Here is a 22,797-nt window from a genome sequence, read left to right as displayed (position 1 = left end):
CTTATTCATAGTTCTCGTAAACCTCACTTGCTTGGCTTACATATATTCACCGTCACTATCAACTCCGACAACTTCTGCTTAAAATTGAATGTCTGCCTTATGGACAACATATCTATATTCTAACTTTTGTCAATAAGACAAAACTTTTGATCAATCGTGTAGGCTTATTGTCTCGAAATATTAGGAAAATCTGACTTATGGTCAAAAGTTAGAATGCCTGTTATGGACACAACTTAATACACATATAATAGATTCGCTAACCGCAAAAAAAAAAAGCCCAACCATGTTTTCATTTTCAACAATATCCATTTGGCGCCAAAATCAACCTCATTCAATTTCCATCAAAGAAGATATTCACTTTCAAGCTAAACTTCCTAGTAGAGGTGTGCAAAAACCGAACTGATAAAAATGTTATTGGTTTATTATTATTGGGTTATTGGGTTAATGATTTTATAAAAAATATTATTGAGTGATTGGTTCGGTTTGATTTTTTCTTATTGCCGATAACCCAATAAAACACACACACACACACACACATATATATATATATATATATATTATGACTTATTGTATATTTCTCTTAATTTCTCTTTAATTTCTAAAAATTAACAAATCTATTATTTCAATTATACAAACTCTTAATTCTCCTAACAACATTTAGTCTAAACTTGAAGATTCTTGTAAATTAAAACACATCATGTATGATTTTTGGTTGCAACTAAGATTCGACTTTTTTTCAGGTTAGTTATTATTATTTCTATTCTATAAATATTTTCTTATCGGTTAAACCGAACTGTTAAGGATTAAAAGCTGAAAAATCGAGAATCGATAAAAAATATCTTATTGATTTGGTTATTGGTTTAGCATATTTAAAAAATAAAAATCGATAAACCGAACCGATAATATATAAAACCGAACCGACCAATGCACGCCCTTACTTCCTAGAAAATATTCTAGTTCCTCCTATTTCCTTCATAGGTCTCGTATTCATCGCTCATTTCACTTACATCTTCGCTGTCAGTATCAAATCATACAACTTCGATAACTTCTCCTTAAGTTAGAACCTCTGTCTTATGGGCAACATGTCTAACTTCTAACTTTTATCTATAAAACAAAACTTATGGTCATTTGTATAGTTTAATTGTGTTGAAATATAATGAACGTTTTACTTATAGACAAAACTTATTAAGCGAGGCTAAAAAGTTTGATAACTTCTCCTTAAGTTAGAACCTTTGTCTTATGAACAACATATTAATGTTCTAACTTTTATCTATAAGACAAAACTTTTGGTCGATTGCGTAGGTTTATTGTCTTGAAATACAATGAAAGTCTACTTTATGGGTAAAAGTTAGAACATCTGTCTTATGAACAAAATTTATTAAACGAGACCAAAAATTCAAGACCACCCTTATGAAAGCCTTTACGAGGACAATATATTTTTAGCAACCCATAAATAGAACCATTTTTGAACTTAATCCACAAATAGGACCGTTTTCAATAATATTTGTGTTGGAGTCCCACATCGGTGGGTTAAAGGGTCTTTGGTCTCCTTATATGGTCTTGGGCAATCCTCCCCTCATGAGCTAGCTTTTGAGGTTGAGTTAGGCCCAAGGTCCATTTCTTTATCATGTTATCAGAGTCAGGCCCACCCAGTCCATTGTTTCTGATGTTGGGCCCCCCGTCTTATATTGTCCACGCTCCAGATGTCCAGTCCTAGGCGTGCGGGGGGTGTTGGAGTCCCACATCGGTGGATTAAAGGGTCCTTGGTCTCCTTATATGGTTTTGGGCAATCCTCTCCTCATGAACTAGTTTTTGAGGTTGAGTTAGGCCCAAAGTCCATTTCTTTATTAATTTGTTTAGCATCAATATCGACAACATTTAATTTCCAATTATAGTAGCCTACTTTTATAAAATTACAGTAGAAAATAGGCAGCAGTAGCAAAACTTTGCAAATTTACAAATTGTAGCCTACCTTGTAGTCGCACACTATATTACTATATTTATCTATAATCTATAATCTATCTATAATCTATATCTATATCTATATCTATAATCTATATCTATAATCTATATCTAAAATGTATAATCTATAATCTGTAATATATTAAAAGTGTGAAGACCCTTAGAAAAGTGATTTGAACTTTTTACCCTTCATTAAAAGACCTTCCTTTACACAAAACTATCTTTTCACTATTTTATTTAATTATTTATATTATATTAACTTGACTCCTAAAATATATGAAAGGAGAATCAATTAATATTGTCCTTTGTAATGATCAATTAGAAAAATACTCCTAAAATAGGATAGAAAAATACTCCTAAAATAGGACTCTATTAAAGAAATACTTCTATAAATATTGAGATGCACGTTAAACTAGAGAAGGAATCGGTTTACTTATTGGGAAAATATGATTGATGTTAATCTAACTTGATTCAGTTGCATGTCTAAATTGGTGGATGCTTAATTTTCTAACCCTCAACATATTCATTGGTTTTGTCAACATAATATAATTCAACGTGTGTGTATATATCTTCTTTGTTATCATTCAAGTCATTCTTTAGGGTCAAAATTTTCGCTTAGATAAGAATTATTTTCATCAAAATTGAAACTTTGCGATCGCTATTGTATTATTTTGTTGTAGTTTACAGGCCGTAGATGAGGAATTTACAGGTGGTAGATGAATGCCGGTCGGCTTTGAGAAATTTTTTTTAGGTAAAGATTAGGTTTAATTGTGTTATTTTTATATCTTTATTTTAAATTTTTTTTTTGTTAATGTCAAGTTTATTTGTATTATTTTGATATTTGTATTATCGTATTATTTTGTTATAGTTTACAGGTGGTAGAAGAGTGTTAGATGGTTTTGAGAAAATTTTTGTGTAAAGATTAGATTTAATTATATTGTTTTGATGTCTCTATCATCGTATTTTTTGTTGCAGTTTACAGGTGGTATATGAATGTCGATCAACTTTGATAATTTTTTTTGGTAAAAGTTAGGTTTAATTATTTAAATTCTCCGAAAGATGTTGAATTTAATTATTGTATTCATCTTTATTATTTAAACAAATATCCTATTTAGTATAACGTTTGAATTCAATAAAGTGAGATACACGCGCGAGGCGCTTATACTTAAACTAGTATATTAAAAGTGGGAAGACTCTTAGAAAAGTGATTCGAACTTTTTGTCCTTCATTAAAACACTCTGCAATAGACAAAATCATCTTTTCACACATTTCCTTCAATATATGGGAAAATTCTGATAAATAAATATATGAAAAGATTAAGAATCCTAAACTACATAAAATATTTCAATCCTAAAATATTTATGAATCCTAAAATATATGAAAATAAATTAACAGTCCTAAAATAATAGTTGTAAAGAATCACACTAAAATCTTTTTTACCTTTTTCACCGTTTTCTTTTGATTGCAAATAAGTTGGACTTTTAAACTTCTATATTTGATGCCTTTTTTTGTTTGTTTGTTTAAATTTATCTTCAAAATAAGTCCGTCTTTTTTTTATTATTGCTTTAAATTAGGCTTAACAAAATTGAAGATCCTTTAACTTCTAAGATGATTTTTTCATAATCTTTTATTATTTGTATTTGCCTTCATAAATAAATCATTATTGATTGATTCTTTAATATGTTTGTATAGATGAAGAAAGATTTATGTGAAATATGCGGACAAAACTTCGTATCAATTACAAGTGAATTTAAGGTATGTTTTTTCTATTCTAAATTTTATTTTTTATTCATATTAGTTGTACTTCTTACTAAGGCGTAATTCATGTTAATATTCTTTTGTCAAAATCATACTTACATTAAAAAAAATTATTGTCAAACAAGTACAAACAAAGTCATTAGTTGGCTAGAAGATAAAACATAATGGTGATTAGAGATTTTATGCATTAGTAAATCAAATTTATAACCGACTTCATTCTTCCATCAGGGATAATTTGAATTGCTCATTTTACGTTTTAGTATCGTCATCAAAAACTCTAAAGTATATTTTTCCTTTCAAAGTATAATATTAAATAATTGATATTTCAATATCATATTTTTCTTTAATTCTTTGTCCATATCTTTATTTTATAATTTATAATTGTTTGCCTTGAATGAAAAGATGCATGAAATGGAATGTGATTTTACGTGTCTTGACGTGAGCAGTATGAAAAGAGAGAATAAGGAGATCTTTTGAAGGGTAAGCTTTTTTTTATCAAGAAATTAGCCTTACGTGACTTTAAATGGATTCGATTCATAAAAGCAGAATTTTTAAAGGCGGATCAAATATATTGTTCGATATAAATGATAGAAATTTATTCTTTTATATACACTTATTATTATCTTCATACACACGTGCAAAGCACGTACACTTGACTAATATCAATAAATACAGGTGTATCAGTGAATACAAATCTGTCTATTTCTTCTTCTTTTTTATTTGTATTTTATATTTTCATTAGATAGTCATTGTATCAATTATTTGTATCAACGAATATAGGTTTATTAGTGAATACAAACCTTTTTTTCTCTATTTTTTTTATTTTGTATCTTCACTCCTCTTTTTCCCCCTCTTTGTATTTTATATTTTCACCTCTTTCTTACTCAAATGTATTAAACTTATCATTTATATTTGAATGGTTTAATTTATTTATTTTTGGGGGAGGGTGGGGGGGTGGGGGGTAAACAAGATAGAGCGAAAGGGGGAGCGAGGCGAGGGAGCAGTGGCAGAGCTATATGTAGGATAGGGGTTCGGATGATGAAGAATTATATTATATATACATGGTTAAAATTATTCTTTATCTATATATAATATATATCGAATCTCCTTCGGTTAGTTCATATGTTCACTTGTAAATCTACTTAATAAAAATTCTAGCTCCGCCACTGCGAGGGAGATTTGGAGAGAGATAGAAGAAGAGAGGTTACCAATTATATTTAATTAAAAAAAGAAGCTATAAATTATACGTAATTAATTTAAACTTAATCTAAATTGGGTAAATAGGGGATTTTGTTCATTGACCCATGTAATTTTTCCTTTTCTTTTCCAATATAATATTAATTTGGCGCCAAAATCGACCTCATTCAATTTCCATCAATGGAGAAATTCACATTGAAACTAAACTTCCTTGGAAATATTCTCGTGCGTCTCGTCCCCATCATAGTTCTCGTGTTTCTCGCTCGTTTCGCTTACATCTTCACTGTCAATATCCAATCACCGCCGGAATCTTTCACTCTTTCCGTCTCCGGCGACATCTACGGCGCCGATAACCGGAATTACTACTACTCCGTCTTCCAAAATCTCATCTCCGATGGATTCCTCTCACCTAATTCTTACTCTCTGTGCATCGAAACCGTCACCGGCGAAGATGTCGAAGCTTTGATCGATATCGGAGTCGTTGATTCCATCGGAATTTCACAGAATCAATCACCGCCGTTGATTTACTACGGCAATGCTGATCGACAGCCGTTCGATGATGACAGTTTCGATTTCGAGTTCGCTGGAAATGGAGTACTTGATCGATCATCGAAGCCAATTGAATTTGCTAAAGAAGTTTCTAGAACATTGAAGCCCGGGGGTATTTTCGTAATTCACACAATATCGAAGGATAATTACAGTCTCAACTCGTTGATTCAGTTGTTCAGTTCCTTCAAATTGATTCGATCTATTGAAATCGACGGTTACGGCTACGCCACGTGGCAACCGTTGATTCGTCAGGTTATTTTCGAGAAGGTGATAGGATGTGTTGATAATTTTGAGAAAATGAGAAATTTGAGATATTACTGCTTTACCCCTGAGTATAAGCGGGAATTAATTCAAAAAGCGGAGCCGTTGAAACTGTGGAGAAAATCCAAGAGGGATGTGAAAAATGTGAAGTATTTGTCATCAATGGTTGATATAAGTTTTAAGAAAAGGTATATATATGTTGCTGTTGGAGCAAGGAGTTATGGTTCAAGTATAGGGAGTTGGTTTAATAGAGAGTATCCGAAACAGAATAAGACGTTTGAGGTATACGCGATAGAGGGTGAGAGGGAATATCACGAAGAGTATAGGCGAAAGGGGGTGAGTCTTTTGCCATATGTAGCATGGTTGAGGAACGAGACGTTGTATTTTGAGATAACGCGAGAACAAACTAGGAAGAGCGTGGAGAGGGGTCGAGGGATAGGGAGGACACAATCAGCGCGATCATCGTTGGATTATGTAACGGATTCGGATAAGATTTTGGGGTTTGATTTCGCGGGATGGTTGATGAGTTTGTTTGAAGAAAGGGATTATTTGGTTGTGAAAATGGATGTGGAAGGGAGTGAGTTTCATTTGGTGAAGAAGTTGATTGAGAGTGGTGCAATTTGTTTGATTGATGAGTTGTTTCTTGAATGTCATTATGATGATGGTAGATGGCAAAGGTTTGGTTATGGTAAAAGGAGTAGGAAATATGATAAGACATATAGTCAGTGTTTGGAGTTGTTTACTTCTCTTAGAGACATTGGGATTCTAGTACATCAATGGTGAATTGTTGTATACATTCTAACATCCAAAGCCAATAGTTTTTTGATTCTTTGTATACACTTTTGTCCATGTTGAGACAAGTTGAATGTAATCATGTTATGTCTTGAAGAAATTGGTTGTTGCATGCAAGTATATTTGGCATGAATTAATTGCCAAGGAGCTGAAAGCCTGAAGTTCTATGCACTTTGTGGTGGTTGGCAATGCCTAGCATTGGCTATGGTAGTTAGCAGCGATAGTGCTGGTGGTAGGTGTTGGTGGTTAGCAGCGATAGTGGTGGTGGCTGTTGGCAATGCTAGCATCCTCTATGGTAGTTAACAGCTATAGTTGTGGTGGCTACTGACAATGCTAGCACCCGCTTGGGTAGATAGCAGCGATAGTGGTGGTGGCTGTTGGAAATGTTAGCATCTGCATGGTAGTTAGCAGTGATAGTGGTGGTGGCTGTTGGCAATGCGTAGCATCGGCTATGGTAGTTAGCAGCGATAGTGGTGGTGGTTGGTGTAGGTGGTTAGCAGTAATATTGGTGGTGGAGGCTAGCAATGCCTGCATCGGCTACGGTAGTTAGCAGCGATAGTGCTGGTGGTTGGCGTTGGTGGTTAGCAGCAATATTGGTGGTGGAGGTTAGCAATGCCTAACATCTGCTATGGTAGTTAGCAGCGATAGTGCTGGTGGCTGTTGGCAATGGTAGCATCAGCTATTGTAGTTAGCAGCGATAGTGGTGGTGGTTGGCGTAGGTGGTTAGCAGCAATATTGGTGGTGGAGGTTGGCAATGCCTAGCATCGGCTTTGGTAGTTAGCAGCGTTAGTGCTGGTGGTTGACGATGGTGGTTAGTAGCAATAGTGCTGATGGTTGTTGGCAATGCCTAGCATCCGCTATGATAGTTAGCAGCAATGGTGGTGGGGGCTGTTGGCAATGCCATCATCGGCTATGGTAGTTAGCAGCAATAGTGGTGGTGGTTGGCAATGCTATGGTAGTTAGCAGCGATAGTGCTGGTGGTTGGCATTTGGTGGTTCGCATCGATAGTGGATTAGTGGTGGTGGCTGTTGGCAATGCTAGCATCCGCTATGGTAGTTAGCAGCGATAGTGGTGGTGGCTGTTGGCAATGCTAGCATCCACTATGATAATTAGCAGCGATAATGGTGGTGGTTGGCGTTGGTGGTTAGCAGCGATAGCGGTGGTGGCTGTTGGCAATGCCTAGCAACCACTATGGTAGTTAGCAGTGACATAGTACTGGTGGTTGACGTTGGTAATGGTGATTTTGTAGTAAAAGATGTGAATAAATGGTAGGGAAAAGTCGTTTTGATAAAATATCAATTCCCAAATAGTCATTTAATACTAATACTAGGACTATGTTCAAAATTTGAGTGATTCAAATCTATTCAAATCCATTAAGTGATTAAATCTTTTAAAATCAAAACGAATAAATTTTACTTATGTGAAGTCTAAACCATTCAAATTAAGACATCTTGAAATGCAAATAAATATAATTTAATTACTATAAGATTTTTTTTTCTTCTAATTTTCATACAAAGCTCCACTTCTCATGCTGGTCCATTCATCTTTTCCATCCTCTAGACAGGAACCAAATTCTCTCCATTTTTTTTCCTGCATTTCTCTGTATCTTTTAACAAAATGAAACAACAAATTTCTTCATTTACAATATGATATCATAATATATGAAACAACATTAACATCATAATATATGAAACTTTAATCATGAGCAAAGAGAAGGCATTGAGAGCCAATGTAGTTTGCACATCATTCAATCAGATCAATTCGAAAGGTTTTTACATCGGAGATGATCCTCTTGATTATGCTGTTCCTTCTCTGTTATTGCAGCTATCTCTCATCTCCATTTTCACTCGTATTCTCCAATCACTTCTTAAGCCTCTTGGACAACCCCTCATTGTTTCTCAGATTCTTGTGAGTATCCCCTTTGATTGTGTTTTTTTTATTTGCCTTAAAACTTGCATTTTGGTATGACCGAAGTTATTTTCTTGAAAAATGTTTTTTGGTGGTATTTTAGGAGTTGAATGCTAAGACGATCACTCAATTATAGTTATTATCTCAGAAAGTGATCTTTCGTTGAAGAAAATTGAAATGACTTTCTGAGATAATAGGTGTTAGTTGAATGACCATACGAGAAATCAACAGAGTTTTTTTTTGGTGAGTGGTAACTATGTGTTAAAGATTGATATTGTTGTAAGCAAACAACAACGACAACAACATATCTAGTATATTCCTACAAGTGGGGTATAAGCAGCAGACCTTTATAAGGTAGAGAGAGACTGTCGTGATAGACCCTTGGCTCAAGAATAGACTCGAACTAGTTTGGTATTGAGGCGTAATTGGCTGGTCGATATGAATGGTTCTTTTGTGAATTGGTGAAATTTTTCATTTGTTCAAAGTATTGAAGGGATTTGTTGGGTTTTGCCTTTTGATTTCTTCTACATGCTTAGGGAATAGGTCCTAGAATTCGATTTGGTTAGAAACACTCTCTTCTGATCATCCACAAAGTGCTATGCAAATGGAAACATTGAATTCACCAACACATGATTTTCTATAGTTTCTTTAACGAGTCGCTTCTTGACTCACGTCATGCTGGATTTGAAGAAATAGAAACGGAAATCTAGTTCCGCTATATATAAGACCAATACTGAAGATTTTTTTTTCTTTCAAAAAGAGGTGATTAGACATGACATGGAACAATTACAACTTACTGAGGACATGACCCTAGATAAGAAGGTATGGAAAATGCAAATTAGGTTAGAGGACTAGTTTGTGCGAGTGAGTCGTAGCTAGTAGATAGGATTGCTTTGGTGTTGCCTTGCTAGTAGTCGTAATGCTAGGCACATAAGTTGGAGTTTCTTGTTCGGAGGGTTTGCGTGAGGTGTGTGCTTTCGGTTAGATAGTGTATAGTACTACTCTGTGGGTGTCTTATTTTTGTTATTTCATCTTGTTTCATGTTTTATTACGGCTTTGTTTACTATCTTTTTGTCCTGAGCCGGGGGTCTATCGGAAACAGCCTCTCTATTTCTTCGAAGGTAGTGGTATGGACTACATACACTTTACCTTCCCCAAATCCCACTTCGTGGGAATACACTGGGTATGTTGCTGCTGTTGTTGTTGTAGTGGCATGTGCATTTAAACATATAACTATTACATGAACTTAAACACAATTCTATAAATTAGTGATGGCTATCTCTAGTTGCATCTTTTTTCAATCAAGAAATCTTAAATATGTAGTTATCTGAAGTACACTGATCAATTTTGTGTACGAACTTGTGTTGATCAGGGTGGAGTGATACTCGGTCCATCGGCCATTGGGAAAAATGGAGAACTTTCATCTAAAGTTTTTCCTACTAAAGGCAGATCAGTACTGGATACACTATCGGTTTTCGGTTTCATGCTTTTCATTTTTCAGATTGGAGTCAAGATAGATCTCAGTATAGTTTTAAAATCTAGTAAAAAAGCTTTAGCTGTAGGAATTTTGGTTTTTTTTGTTCCGTTTGGACTCGCCAGCTTCACTGTGTTTCTTCTTGAAAAGTTCGTATCTTTGGATCCAGAACTCATCATGCTACTTTCAAGGGTAGTAATTCTTCAATCTATGACAGCTTATCCTGGCATTGCTTGCTTTCTTGATGAACTGAAGATTCTTAACTCGGAAATGGGACGATTAGCTTCTTCATCTTCGATTATATGTGATATTTGTCACTGGACTATTTTAAGTCTAAAGTATGCTCTAGGGTTAGCTAAGGCAAAATCAGCGAGAGTAACGCTGGGATCATTGGGGTCTATTGGTCTTTATATCATTGTTATCGCGTTTGGAATCCGACCAGCAATTATGTGGGCAATCAGGCAAACTCCAGAGGGGAAACCTATCAAAAATGTCTATGTTCTTATTGTCCTTGTTCTGCTATTATGGTGTGGTTTCACTGGTGAAGTGATTGGCCTTAGTTCTATTGTGGCTTGTTTTCTTTTTGGACTGTTTGTACCAGACGGACCGCCATTAGGTGCTGCAATAGTTGAAAGACTCGATTGCTTTGTGTCCGTATTGCTTATGCCCCCGTTTTTCACCATTTGTGGATTGCAAATGAATGTTTTTTCGATAGTGAGGCTGAAATATTTAGGAGTGCTGCAGTTGGTTGTGTTAGTTGCTTTTATCGGAAAGACCGTTGGAACAATATTGCCCCTTCTTTTATGGAGAGTACCACTACGCGACGCCTTCTCTCTTGCTTTGATCATGAACTCCAAAGGCATTATGGAACTCGCTTTCTTGAATGACTTCAAAAAGAACAAAGTAAGCCCCTATACTCTTTTTTTGATATCGTAATGTTGAAGGGAGGCCTTGGAGTAACAGTAAAGTTATCTCCGTATGACCTATATGTCACGGGTTCGAGCCATGGAATCATCCACCCAGGATAGGCTGCCTACATCACACCCCTTGGGTGATATCCCTTCCCTGGACCCTGCGTGAATGCTTGATGCTTCATGCACTGCCCCCTTGGGTGATCGCCCTTTCCTGGACCCTGTGTGAATGCTCAATGCTTCATGCACCGGGCTGCCCTTTTAACGTTGATAAACACTAGAAGAGAATATGTGAATGGTTCATGCACATAAAATAGGTTTTACATATGAAGTTGTCCTCATTATTTGTATTTGTGATGATGCAGGACATGTCTGAAGAAAACTATACAATCATGTTAATCTCAGTGGTTGTTATAACAGGAGTTGTATCACCTCTTGTTAAGGTTCTATATGACCCTTCAAGTAAGTACATTGCCTACAAGAGGAGGACAATAATGCATAGCAGAGAAAAAGATGAATTTCGTATACTTGCTTGTATACACAGCCAAGAAAATGTTCGCGCAGTCATCAGTTTACTTCAAGTCTCGAATCCTACAAAAGAAAGTTGTATTAATCTAGTAGTTCTTCATCTTACTAAGCTAACGGGCCGTGCCTCCTCAGTTCTCATAGCCCATCAAAAGCGTGACAGGCCATCAACAAATCCAACACAATCTGAAAGAATCTTCAATATTTTCGAAAAACTTGAGCAACAAAACAGTGACCTCATTATGGTACATTGCTACAAAGGAGTCTCACCATATGTAACAATGCACAATGATGTTTGTTCCCTTGCTTTAGAAAAGAGAACAACTCTTATCATTGTCCCTTTTCACAAGCATTGGATGTGTGAGAAAAGAATCGAAACATCCTATGCATATCGACATCTAAACAAGAATGTACTTGAGAAATCTCCTTGTTCAGTCGGGATACTGATTGATCGATGCAAAAAAAAATCTCGTTATGCAATCACAGTACCATCATTATATAGAGTCGTGGTACTATTTTTTGGCGGAGCAGATGATCGCGAAGCTTTGTCATATGCAGAAAGAATGTCCAAACATCCTAGTGTGAAAATGACATTCATACGTTTCACCAGATCAGGTAATGCATTTGAAAATGTTGTTGGTGGATCGGAGAGAAGTAAGGTTCTTGATTCACAAATCTTGAATGAATTCAATCTCCAATACCTTCATTCAGAACAAGTTTCTTATCAAGAAGCAGAGGTGAAAAGAGGCGCGGACGTGTTAGAAGTTATTAAATCTTTGGGACGTTTTTATGATCTTGTTATGGTTGGTAAACGTCACGTAGACTCACCAATATTGTTGCAATTGACAAAGAGGACTGATGAGGATGGTGAATTAGGTATTGTAGGAGGCATTCTTGTCGCCTCAGATTTTGAAAGTGAGACTTCAGTTTTGGTGGTGCAGCAACAAACCAGATTATGGGGACTTCATGATCCTGAAGAGTCTACACATTTGAGAAGGATAAACTAATTATAGTTGTATAGACGTATGTCGCTCTGACTCATCAAAAATGTCAATGGATGTGTGTTACATCCTGAAGAGTCTACACATTTGAGAAGGATAAACTAATTATTGTAGTTGTATAGACATGTTGCTCTGACTCATCAAAAATATCAACGGGTACGTGTTAGATCCTGAAGAGTCTTAACACATTTGAGAAGGATCAACTTATAGTTGTATAGACCTATATCGCTCGAACACTTCAAAAAATGTTGATGGTGCGTGCAAGACCTTCCAAAAGAAGTGCTTTTTTCGAGAATCTAACACAGGTGCTGCAGCAAACCTATATAGGTATAGACTATGCCAATATGACTTGTTTTAATACTCCTTTGGTTCCAATTTGTATACACAATTTTCCCTTTAGGGATGTTCAAAATGCTCCATTTCTACTAATCCTATTATCATTCTTCTTTAGTGGATCTTTAAACACATGTATAGGATTTGAGCCAAAATTAATGGGTTCGAATGTATTCATAAAAACTAGCTTGGATGACTAATTTTAAGAACCGACAAAATATACCAAAATTAGAAAGCGAAACAACTATTCAAAACTTTGACAAGTGATACTCATAACACAATGCGCTAGGGTTCGAAATTCTATTGGAGTTTCAAACTTCATGAACGATTCATGAAGTTTGAACTCCATGAACGATTTGGTGCAACAACAAACAAGATGGCCGGGTACACATACTCCATGGTCCTGAAGAGCCAGATAGGTGGCCTAGCTAACATAGCTATACGTCAGAACTAGTTGCATTCCTTTGCTCGCTACTATAAAGTCAACATTTAAAAAGGATCAACTTATAATTGTATAGACTATGCCAATATGACATGTTTTAGTACTCCTTTGTCACAATTTGTACCACAGTTTTCCCTTTTGGGATGTCCAAAGTGCTCCATTTCTACTAATATTATTATTTATTCTTATTTAGTGGATCTTTAAACACATGCACAGGATTCGAACCAAAATTAATGGGTTTAGGTCGAATGTATCTATAAATTCATTAATAGATGACTAGTTTTCAGAAGGCTTGTTAATATTTAGCCACTATTTGAAATGTAACTGAGAAATAACCGCTTCGTAAGACGAAAATAACATCTAGATAAAAATATACCAAATCAAAACACGAAATAACTAAGCGAAGTGAAAAAGTTTTTGAGGTGTTAAAAAGAGTAAAACTTTAGGGGTTGTTACGTTGGAAGTAAGTTATCCCGAGATTAGTTATTCCATCTTTAAGGTGGGATGAAAATAACACTACAATTAAAAAATAACTATTTTCGGGATGAGTTATCCCATGTATTTTATTCCAACCACATATGAGATCCAAAAATTAATCTCGAAATTAATTATTCCTTATTTCTTATACCAAATTAGCCCTTAGAGTTGTTAAAAAGATTGATATTAATTATGATGTTTCAATGTTCATACGTTAACATGAAAAAAAAATAAAAATTTAAAGTGATAGCCTGCATACGTCAAATAGTTTAGAAACTATGACTATACTATTAGAGTTTATTATTTAAATCTGATAATTAACACATATTCATTTTGATCGCAATATATGTGATATTTTTGGCTTACTGATTGAAGTCAAATTGGGTAATCTTCGAATCTAAATTGATTAGCTCAACTCAATATTTTAAAATTTAAATTTAAATATTTAAAAATTAATCAAAAAATTCTATAATTTGTGAATATTCTCATGTCAATACCATGAAAAAAAATACATTTTAAAGTACTTGCACAGAATTTACATTCTTTGAATCTCGAAAAATAAAACGTTCCTTGCAAAGTAGAAGAGATGAAAGTATACGTGACTCAAACAACCTATTGATTGATGATGAACATGTTCAACCAGCCACTAGAGCAAACCGCACTTAGCTTGTTTGAAATTCTTATACTCTCTTTGTTTTAATTTGTCTGGTCTAATTGTTTCTTTTAGTCCTTTTAAAAAAAGAACGACTTGTTCAATTTTTAGCAACTCTTTGGTTTCAATTTTTCACATGGCATATTTAAGATTACAAGATTAAAAAGTGTTTTAATACAATTGATATATCTTTAATTTAAGATACAAGGTTCAAATATCTTCTTTATTTTCTTAAACTTATCGCCAAATCTAAACAGGCCAAACAAATTAAAACGAAGGAAATACTTATTGAAAAAACAACATAAATTCTGATAGTATGAAGTTTAATTACAGAAAATTCTGATATTTTATATAATTACAGAAATCTCTATTTGGGGTCTATTGAGATACATAATTAGCTCCCGATACATCCAACAATTATACATAATTAATTAAAATTTTTGTAATTACTTTATAAGGATGAAGATTTATGTAAACCTAGTCAGTTGCGGTGCATGTTTATGTTATTTTTCCATATTTATTTTTAAAATTCCTCATTAAAATTTCTGATTTCGCCACTCAAACACTCTCTCATCCAAGATATGATTACAAGTGTCAAGATTGACAAAATGCATAGAATATACTACTAGTATCTTCAATCTAGATATCATATCTACACCATGCATGCACAATGAGATTAGTCAATCCAAGTTCTTTGCATTGGGAATTGGTGAGATGAGTTGTTAGTTGTGGTCGATGACCGTGAACTCAGCTTTACCAAATCTTTTTGATCCCAACATATATATTCTTCTTTTGTTTATTAATAATCTGAATGCCAAAGTTGTTGGAATCAATAAAAAAAAAAAACTGTATTTCTCAATGAATACTTTTTTGATTCCAAGTCAGTGTTCAGATCCATCAAGGGGCTCGATTAATCCTCATTTGTATCAGAAAATTTTACTTTTGGAGTAAACATGTTTTTACTAAAGACGAATAGAAAACTTTACTTTTGGAGTAAAGAGTTCCTTACTAAAGACGAATTTATACACAGAACTCAAATCAGAACTCTTTGATTAGGGATAATATCATTCCACCACAATTTTTAGTAATTTTTAAAGGTTACTTACAGTTACTTGTAAGGGTGGTAATGTGGGGCAGGACGAGGCGAGGTAGCGGCTTAATTAACGAAGCAGAGCAAGAAAGGGCGAGTCAATATATATTTTTAGAGAATTTCACATAGGGAATGGTAGGAGGTTAACGGGGTAGGGCAATGGAGAACTTAATTAAACGGGGCAGGACAGGACAAAACACATTTTCAGAGAAATCTAAATAAGGCAAGACGGAGGTAGGGTAAGGGCTTAACTAATGAGGCAGGGCAAGGAATGTTGGGTTCAATTGGTGTGAATGGAGAATGGAGGGACATAACCTTTGAAGAAAAGACATATTATTTTGGAAGAGGTGTGTCTGTTCAGAATGAAGGGACAACCTTTGAAATAAAGACATACTGTTTTGGAAAAGGTGTGACTGTTCAGATAGTTGTGTTTGTTCAGAAAAAAAAGACACAATTTTTGAATGAACAGACATGACTCTTCCAAAGGATACACCTTTTCGGATGAACCATTGCCACCTTTTCGAGGGCACTTTATGACTATATAAACCTGCATTTTTTCCACAGGTTTAGTATGAAAAAATTTCTGCATAACAAAAATATTCTCTTACTTCTAAAAACTCTGTGTGATCAATCAAACTTTTGAGTGAGTTGGAAGAGATTTCAATTGTTTGAGGTACCACTACAGTTGATTTGTTTGGCCATTTTATCCTGGGAGGAAAATTCCATAACCTCGGGTACAGTGAGGGGAATTATTTTTTAAGGAAACTCCGTGAAGTCGGGGGACTTGGCCTTAAAATTCTGTTTCATCTCATTTATGAAAGTTAACATACTTCTTGGATAGATTATCTATAATCTTGTGTTGAAGGTGTTAAGGAACTTCATAAGTGTTCTAGTCTTAGACTTGAACTTGTGTTGAAGTTATTGTTATATGTATATACAGATTCTTGTACCCAGAAACGTTGAAAAATAACAATCTTAAGGAATAATCTTTGGAATTTTTTATTTTTTTTTGCTTATTTGGTGAAATTTTCTTTTCAGTAAAGTTTTTTTTCGAAATCTGTATAGCTTGATTTCTGGAGATTAAAGCTTTTAGCTTTTTACTCCATTTGAACTTATGTAACGCTCCGAATCTAGTACCCGAAACGTTACACGGTACTCATGACCCCGAAGGACCTCAAGCTAACACATGACTGATATCTATACCTGTATACTGCATACATACTGTATAATGTGGAAAAATGAACTGAAAACCCATAAGTTTCAAAACTGTAACATAAGATCTGATAAATCATAACATATGAATGGGGTATGAGATACCCAAAACAAAACTGAAATAAGCTATTCAAAATATATTATAGTCTGAAAAGCCTCTAAATATAACTGTCTGAATAAGAAGTTGATGGGATATATCTCCAACTAACTCTAACTAATAAATTAGTTAATGAGATAATAAAATGATGATCGTGTCCTCAAAAGATGAGGACTCACTTCTAACTCTGACTGCTGAGACTGGAATCTACTGATAGTCTGGAACTCGTGTCTCTGAACCTATGGTATAAGACATCATAGCGGAAATGCGTCAGTACTTTGAATGTACTGGTATGCATGTGAGGTAAGCTGAATGCATGGAGTTCATATGCATGAACAATACTGGATAACTGACTAATATGAACATGAGAATACATACACGCATACATAGTAACTATATCTAAAATCATGATCACATGAATTTACTGATAACTAACATGACTAATGACTGAGTTTTGATAACTGATATAACTGATAACATGAGTGACTGTATCTGACAGTCCTGAATCTAATAAAACTAGCTGAGTTTCGTACTGTATCTGAATTGACTGTATCTGACAGTCATGAGATCTGAAGAACTATCTTAGTTCTATTACTGAGACTGATTGACTGTATCTGACAGTGCTAATTCTATAACATGAAACTATGGGAAGTAGTCATCTAAATGACATGCCCCTAATATGCCATTATGGCTGATTGGGGTCCAATTTGTAATTCCAATTGGAAGGGTGTCAATGTCGCGCCACCGATAAGGACAAGCTGTAGGTGACCCTCATCTGATAGAGTCCCCTAAAAGAGAACAATGGGACCCTTATTTGACAGTGTTTATCCACCTCATCAACCTTCATCGGACAGTGCTGATGTCTCAACCTATGCTGGCTACATAGTTTTGGAACGCAAGGATGATTTCTAAGAATCACACTCTCATATGACAGTGTGTGTCCCTATCTTTGGGTTCACTCGGTGCTAATTCCTACTCTCATCTAATTTGACTCTGAACATAATTAACTGAACTGTACATCGACTGGGTTTACTGAATTCTATGACTGGCGGAATACTACTGATATCTGATAACTGTCTGAGTTCATGGGATTACTGAGGTTACTGAATTACTGAGCTTTCCTGAGTCACATGACTGACTGAGTTCTGTGGATCATGGCTTGACTGAGGATATCGTGAAAATATGACATGGCTCTAAGCATACAGCTAATCTTTCGGGTACAAGTAACCCCATGACTCGATGGAAAGGAACTGACAAAGCATGACTTTCTTGAATACATAACCAACATCAACAATCCATAATACAATAAATTGGGGATTTCATAAAGTACATGGTTATCATAATCTTGTACATGAATGGAAATACATATCAACATACCAATATTTCATCAACTAGTCCCCTAAGTAATCTTTCAAACATTCATAATGCACAACAATATCATAGAAGTCATTTTGATAATAAAGGTAAAGCATGCATTTATCATTTGGATAACAATTTAGTTATAAGGCATAATTTATATCCGTTTTTGGCATTTTATGAATGCATAGGTGAGATCATCAAATTTCACCTATGCATTCATAAAATGCAAACTTAAGGCATAGGTGAGATCATCAAATTTCACAAATCATAAACCGCCAAATTCATAGATTTCAATTTATATGCTAACGTAGTTTCATAATTTCACATAAAGATCCCAACTTGGAAATCAAACAACAACCATCACAAAAACTTGAACAACCCACAACATAATAACATGATTCATAATTTAAATAGGGTTCTTGAGCTTTATGGATGAAAGGAATCCATAAATCAACACAACACATACCTTAGTACGTGATCCTACGAAGATTGATAGAGAAACTTCTTGAATTTGAATCCTCCAATTGGAACCCTAGCTTGTTCTTGAGAGTTTTTTGAGAAAAAGAAGTATATTTTGCTTCAATTAGGGCTAAATCCCGTGTTTGGGAGCTTATATATGGGTAGAAAGGGACCATTTGCCCTTAAAATGACCCAAAAATGGAGTGTTTACGTCACTTGGGCCATAGGATATGTGGCGCACACCTTATTGCGTAATCTAGGTTGTGCGGAGTACACCTTATCGCATACATTAGGTTGTGCATCACACACCTTATGGCAGAAGTTAGGTTGTGCATCGCACACCTTATGTTAGGCGACGCACTCCACTTTGCAAAGCCATAACTTCTTGCTCGGGTGTCAAATTTTAGTAAAATTGGTATCGTTGGAAAGCTAATTAGATTATCTACAATTTGGTGGGTCTAAATATGCCAAAATACCACATATAAAATAAGTTATGCTCATTCAAAGATGACCCTTGTGGAATCAAACACTAAAACTTGAGGGATTCAAAGGCTCTTAGCTTGCCTTAATCTAAGTGACTCTTATGAACATGCTTAACACATAATGAGCTCTTTTCTCACTAGGATACTCATTGTAAGTTATGTACTCAAATATGAATCACAGAATAGGAGGTTTCATACATAGGAACAATGGTTCATTTTCTAGCTTAGAAATATACGGGGTATTACAATATCTCCCCCTTGGGAATATTCGTCCTTGAATGAGACTGACTGAAAGGTGAGAGATGATAAACTGAAGTACGTACAAGACATACACTACTGAAACATGATTTCATGACTGACATGGCTGATAGGCTGAACATATCATATTGAACATTCATAACTGATGCATGGGTAACTGATTCATAAATGCATGACTGAGATTTCTGATAAACTGGATTTCTCATAATGAGGATGCATATCTGATGCATGACTGATAAGCTAAATTCATGCATATCTAATGCATGATTATATGACTGAACTGATACGTGAATGCATGACTGAAGATGTAATGGTACTTAGTACCAAGTTTATAATAGAATTCTGAGCATAAAACTGAATACCAAGTTCATAACGAAACTAAACATGATAACTGATACTAAATTTGTAACTCAAATTTGGACACAAAACTGAACAACTTATGGAAAGCTATTACCTTGATCTGAGTATGAGTTAGCAGAAAAGAAGTGAAGATACTTGGTCCGCATGTCTGCTCTTGCTTTCCAAGTAGCTCCCTCAATGAACTTATTTTGAAAAAGAACTTTGACTAGAGGGACTTCTTTGTTCCAAAGTCTACAAATCTGATAGTCTAGGATTACGACTGGAATCTCTTCAAAAAAGAAGTTGTTCTGAATATCTATGCCCTTTATAGGGACTACAACTGATGAGTCACCTATGCACTTATCAAGAAAGGAGACATAGAACACTGGACGAACTGAGGCTAGATCTGAAGGCAATTTGAGCCCATAAGCTACTTTGCCGAAACGATTGAAAATTTTGAAGGGACTGACATATCGGAGACTGAGTTTTCCCTTTTTGCCAACTCTCTTCACTCCCTTCATGGGAGAGATATCTAGATACACAAAGTCACTAATCTCAAACTCGAGATCCTTTACTGAACGTGCATGAATAGGAATATGAGAATATAAATGAGTCTGAAACATGATGCATGAACTGAATACTGTGAATTGAATATCGTAAACTAAATCGAGCCCCTAAATACATAGCTCACGAATGATATTGAAGCTTGAGGGTCAACTTATGAGTGCCTACACCAAACTAGATTCATTACATGAATAAAGAATGGGATGTTTATGTCATAAAAGCTTGGGGTTCATAGTGTATCTCCCTCTTGGGATGCTATGTCCTTTGAAGAATGCTGACTTGGCTGAGATATTGAGAAAAACTAGGGCGATGCACAAGGCAACTACAAACTGAATTATGATTGATTATCTGAGATCTGAAACTGAGTCATAATTCATGGACTGAGCTGATCTTTCTTTTATATAGTTGGTTCATATGAGAATGGTTACATTCAGGAGACTTCAGATAGTACGTCTGGATGGAAGGGACGGGAACCCAAGCCATGCGTACTTGTCCGTCTGACTGCTAAACTGAATTACTGGCTTTGCGAATTAACTCATGCTGAAAATATATAATCGATAGAAGCTTTTCTTTAAAACTATTTTTGTAGAGTTCTAGTGGCTTTAGGGTGCAAGGAAACCTTGGCATGATTTGATTAAGATAGCTGAATAAGAAAATTATCACTTCGCTAAATTTTGGTAAGATGAGTTGAGGTCTACAAACACGATTTAAGATGAGGTGACTAAGCCTCCTGTACTACAATTGAGACTACTCAAAAGATTCACGTGGGTGTTGAGCACGATTGCATAAATATTTTGACTTATCTGATTAATTGAATAATTGATAGCTGAATACTAGGCATGTAAGACTGCACTATACATAGTCTAAATAGCTGGACTGAGTCTGTAGAATATTATGCATAGAAGGTAAGAACTAACTGAGTAACATGAGGTAACTTGGGAATGGATTCATGAGGTCTGTATTATTTGTGAATGCAGGACCAAGTGTATGACATAATTTGGAAACATTCTGTAAACTGAGGTACTGAAATACTAATAACTGAGTAATCTGACAATTGTATGCTAGGGTCAAGCAAATCAAAAACTGAACTGAGTTTTGGATCTGATTACTGAACCAAAGCTGAAATTATAACTAAGGTTGTAACTGGGACTCATAATGGAACTAAATGTTGGGTCCTAAAAACTGAATACTGATAACTGAGGTTTAGACTGGTACTAAAGTACTTAATTCTAAGACTGAACACTGATCACTAAGTACTGAATACTAAAATTGTAACTGAGATGGCAACTGAGTTTTGATAGTTACGTAATGAGAACTGACATAAGTCAAGTATCTGAATGTACACTCACACTCTGTACTTTCCCAACTTCTAAATACTACCTCTTGCTAGCCATTTACTTGCACACTAACATGACATTCAAGCCTATCTTCATAACTACACCCTCGTGTATAATAAGCATACAGTAATCTTATATTAATATGTACATCTACTCTCTCCCATTTATTCAACTGCTCAACACTACACAATTTTCATAAAAAAAGCTCACTGAAGGGCTGAATCAGGAGGACTTGAAGTATAAATGAATACTAACTAAACTTTGACACTTGACTGAAGCATGAGGAATAGAATATAAATATCATGGATTCACCAAGAGGTCTAAACTGAGGATATGCATAGCATAGTCTGAATTTAACTGATCAGAAGAGGTGTAGTAGGAGTCAAGAAAGCTGAGTATACTGTAGAGCATGATATGTGTACATGAGTCATGAGCTGCATGACCTGAGTTTGGAGTTTTCTATATTCGTGGGACATGATTTGTATTACTGAGGGGAATAAAACTGAACTCCTTATGCTGGGAACTGGAATCGTACATGATTCTATGAAAAGTATGGGAATATAAGATGGGTTCATGGAACTGAGATATAAAGCATGCGTAGGCATCATGCTGATTGAAGTACGAAACTTTACACTAAGATAAGAATGGGTCTGGAATCGTTTTCCCCCTACTGTCTTTCTATACGTACTGGCACTACTACTGGAATCTGAGGGCCTGACTTGGTCACTTGGTTTATTATCCCTCCCCCCTTAGATTTAAGCCATCATCGTAAGTCTGTGAACACTTTACTAAGCTCTAAACTGAACTGCAATCATCATTACATACTTATACTTTGTTCGACACATGGTTGACTTACTAAACATACCATCAGGTCTCCTAACTCACATCTCTACCTTCATACTTAGTATCAAATCAATAAACTTAAATTCTTGCTAGCACTGTTCAAGCCTGCTAATTTACTTCGGTAAAAATATCTCCATGAATACATAATATGTTTAATATGGATAATACTATCCCAACTCTACTATTGCTAAACTCCTGGGTTCATGTATCTAACTCTAGGTCATATGCTATTATCGGATTTTGAGAAGGGGTCTGATGGCATATCTAGATTTGGGTTCGTGGATGAGTTATCATGATCATGAATGAAATCTGTACAAATTTGAAACATAACGAAACTAATGGGATACTTTTGAGTTGTGGGCAATCTCATAACTCTCCGCGGGGTCTGTCTGAGAAAACCTTATCTCTAGGACTTTGAGCTTCACTATTTTTGTTACCTTGAAAGTAAGGTGAAGTTGACATGAGTAAAGCATGATGAGAATCTTCATGAGTTTCCTAAAGAACCTTTCTATAGC

The 22,797-nt window shown here is 35.1% G+C and overlaps 2 protein-coding genes across 2 annotated transcripts; both read left to right on the top strand.

Moving 5' to 3' along the window:
- The first annotated feature begins 5,097 nt into the window (after positions 1-5,097).
- Positions 5,098-6,510, top strand: LOC107874466. Its single transcript, XM_047414324.1, has one exon. The coding sequence runs from the start codon at positions 5,098-5,100 to the stop codon at positions 6,508-6,510; it is 1,413 nt and encodes a 470-aa protein (XP_047270280.1).
- Positions 6,511-8,109: 1,599 nt separating this feature from the next.
- Positions 8,110-12,506, top strand: LOC107875139 (cation/H(+) antiporter 15-like). The gene is made up of 3 exons (XM_016721756.2): positions 8,110-8,427; positions 9,800-10,804; positions 11,178-12,506. The coding sequence occupies exons 1-3, from the start codon at positions 8,221-8,223 to the stop codon at positions 12,342-12,344; spliced, it is 2,379 nt and encodes a 792-aa protein (XP_016577242.2). The 5' UTR covers positions 8,110-8,220; the 3' UTR covers positions 12,345-12,506.
- The last annotated feature ends 10,291 nt before the right edge of the window (positions 12,507-22,797 follow it).

This window comes from Capsicum annuum, chromosome 6, assembly GCF_002878395.1.
Source record: "Capsicum annuum cultivar UCD-10X-F1 chromosome 6, UCD10Xv1.1, whole genome shotgun sequence".
Classification (NCBI taxonomy): Eukaryota; Viridiplantae; Streptophyta; class Magnoliopsida; order Solanales; family Solanaceae; genus Capsicum; species Capsicum annuum.
This window is presented reverse-complemented; position numbering and strand designations above follow the sequence as displayed.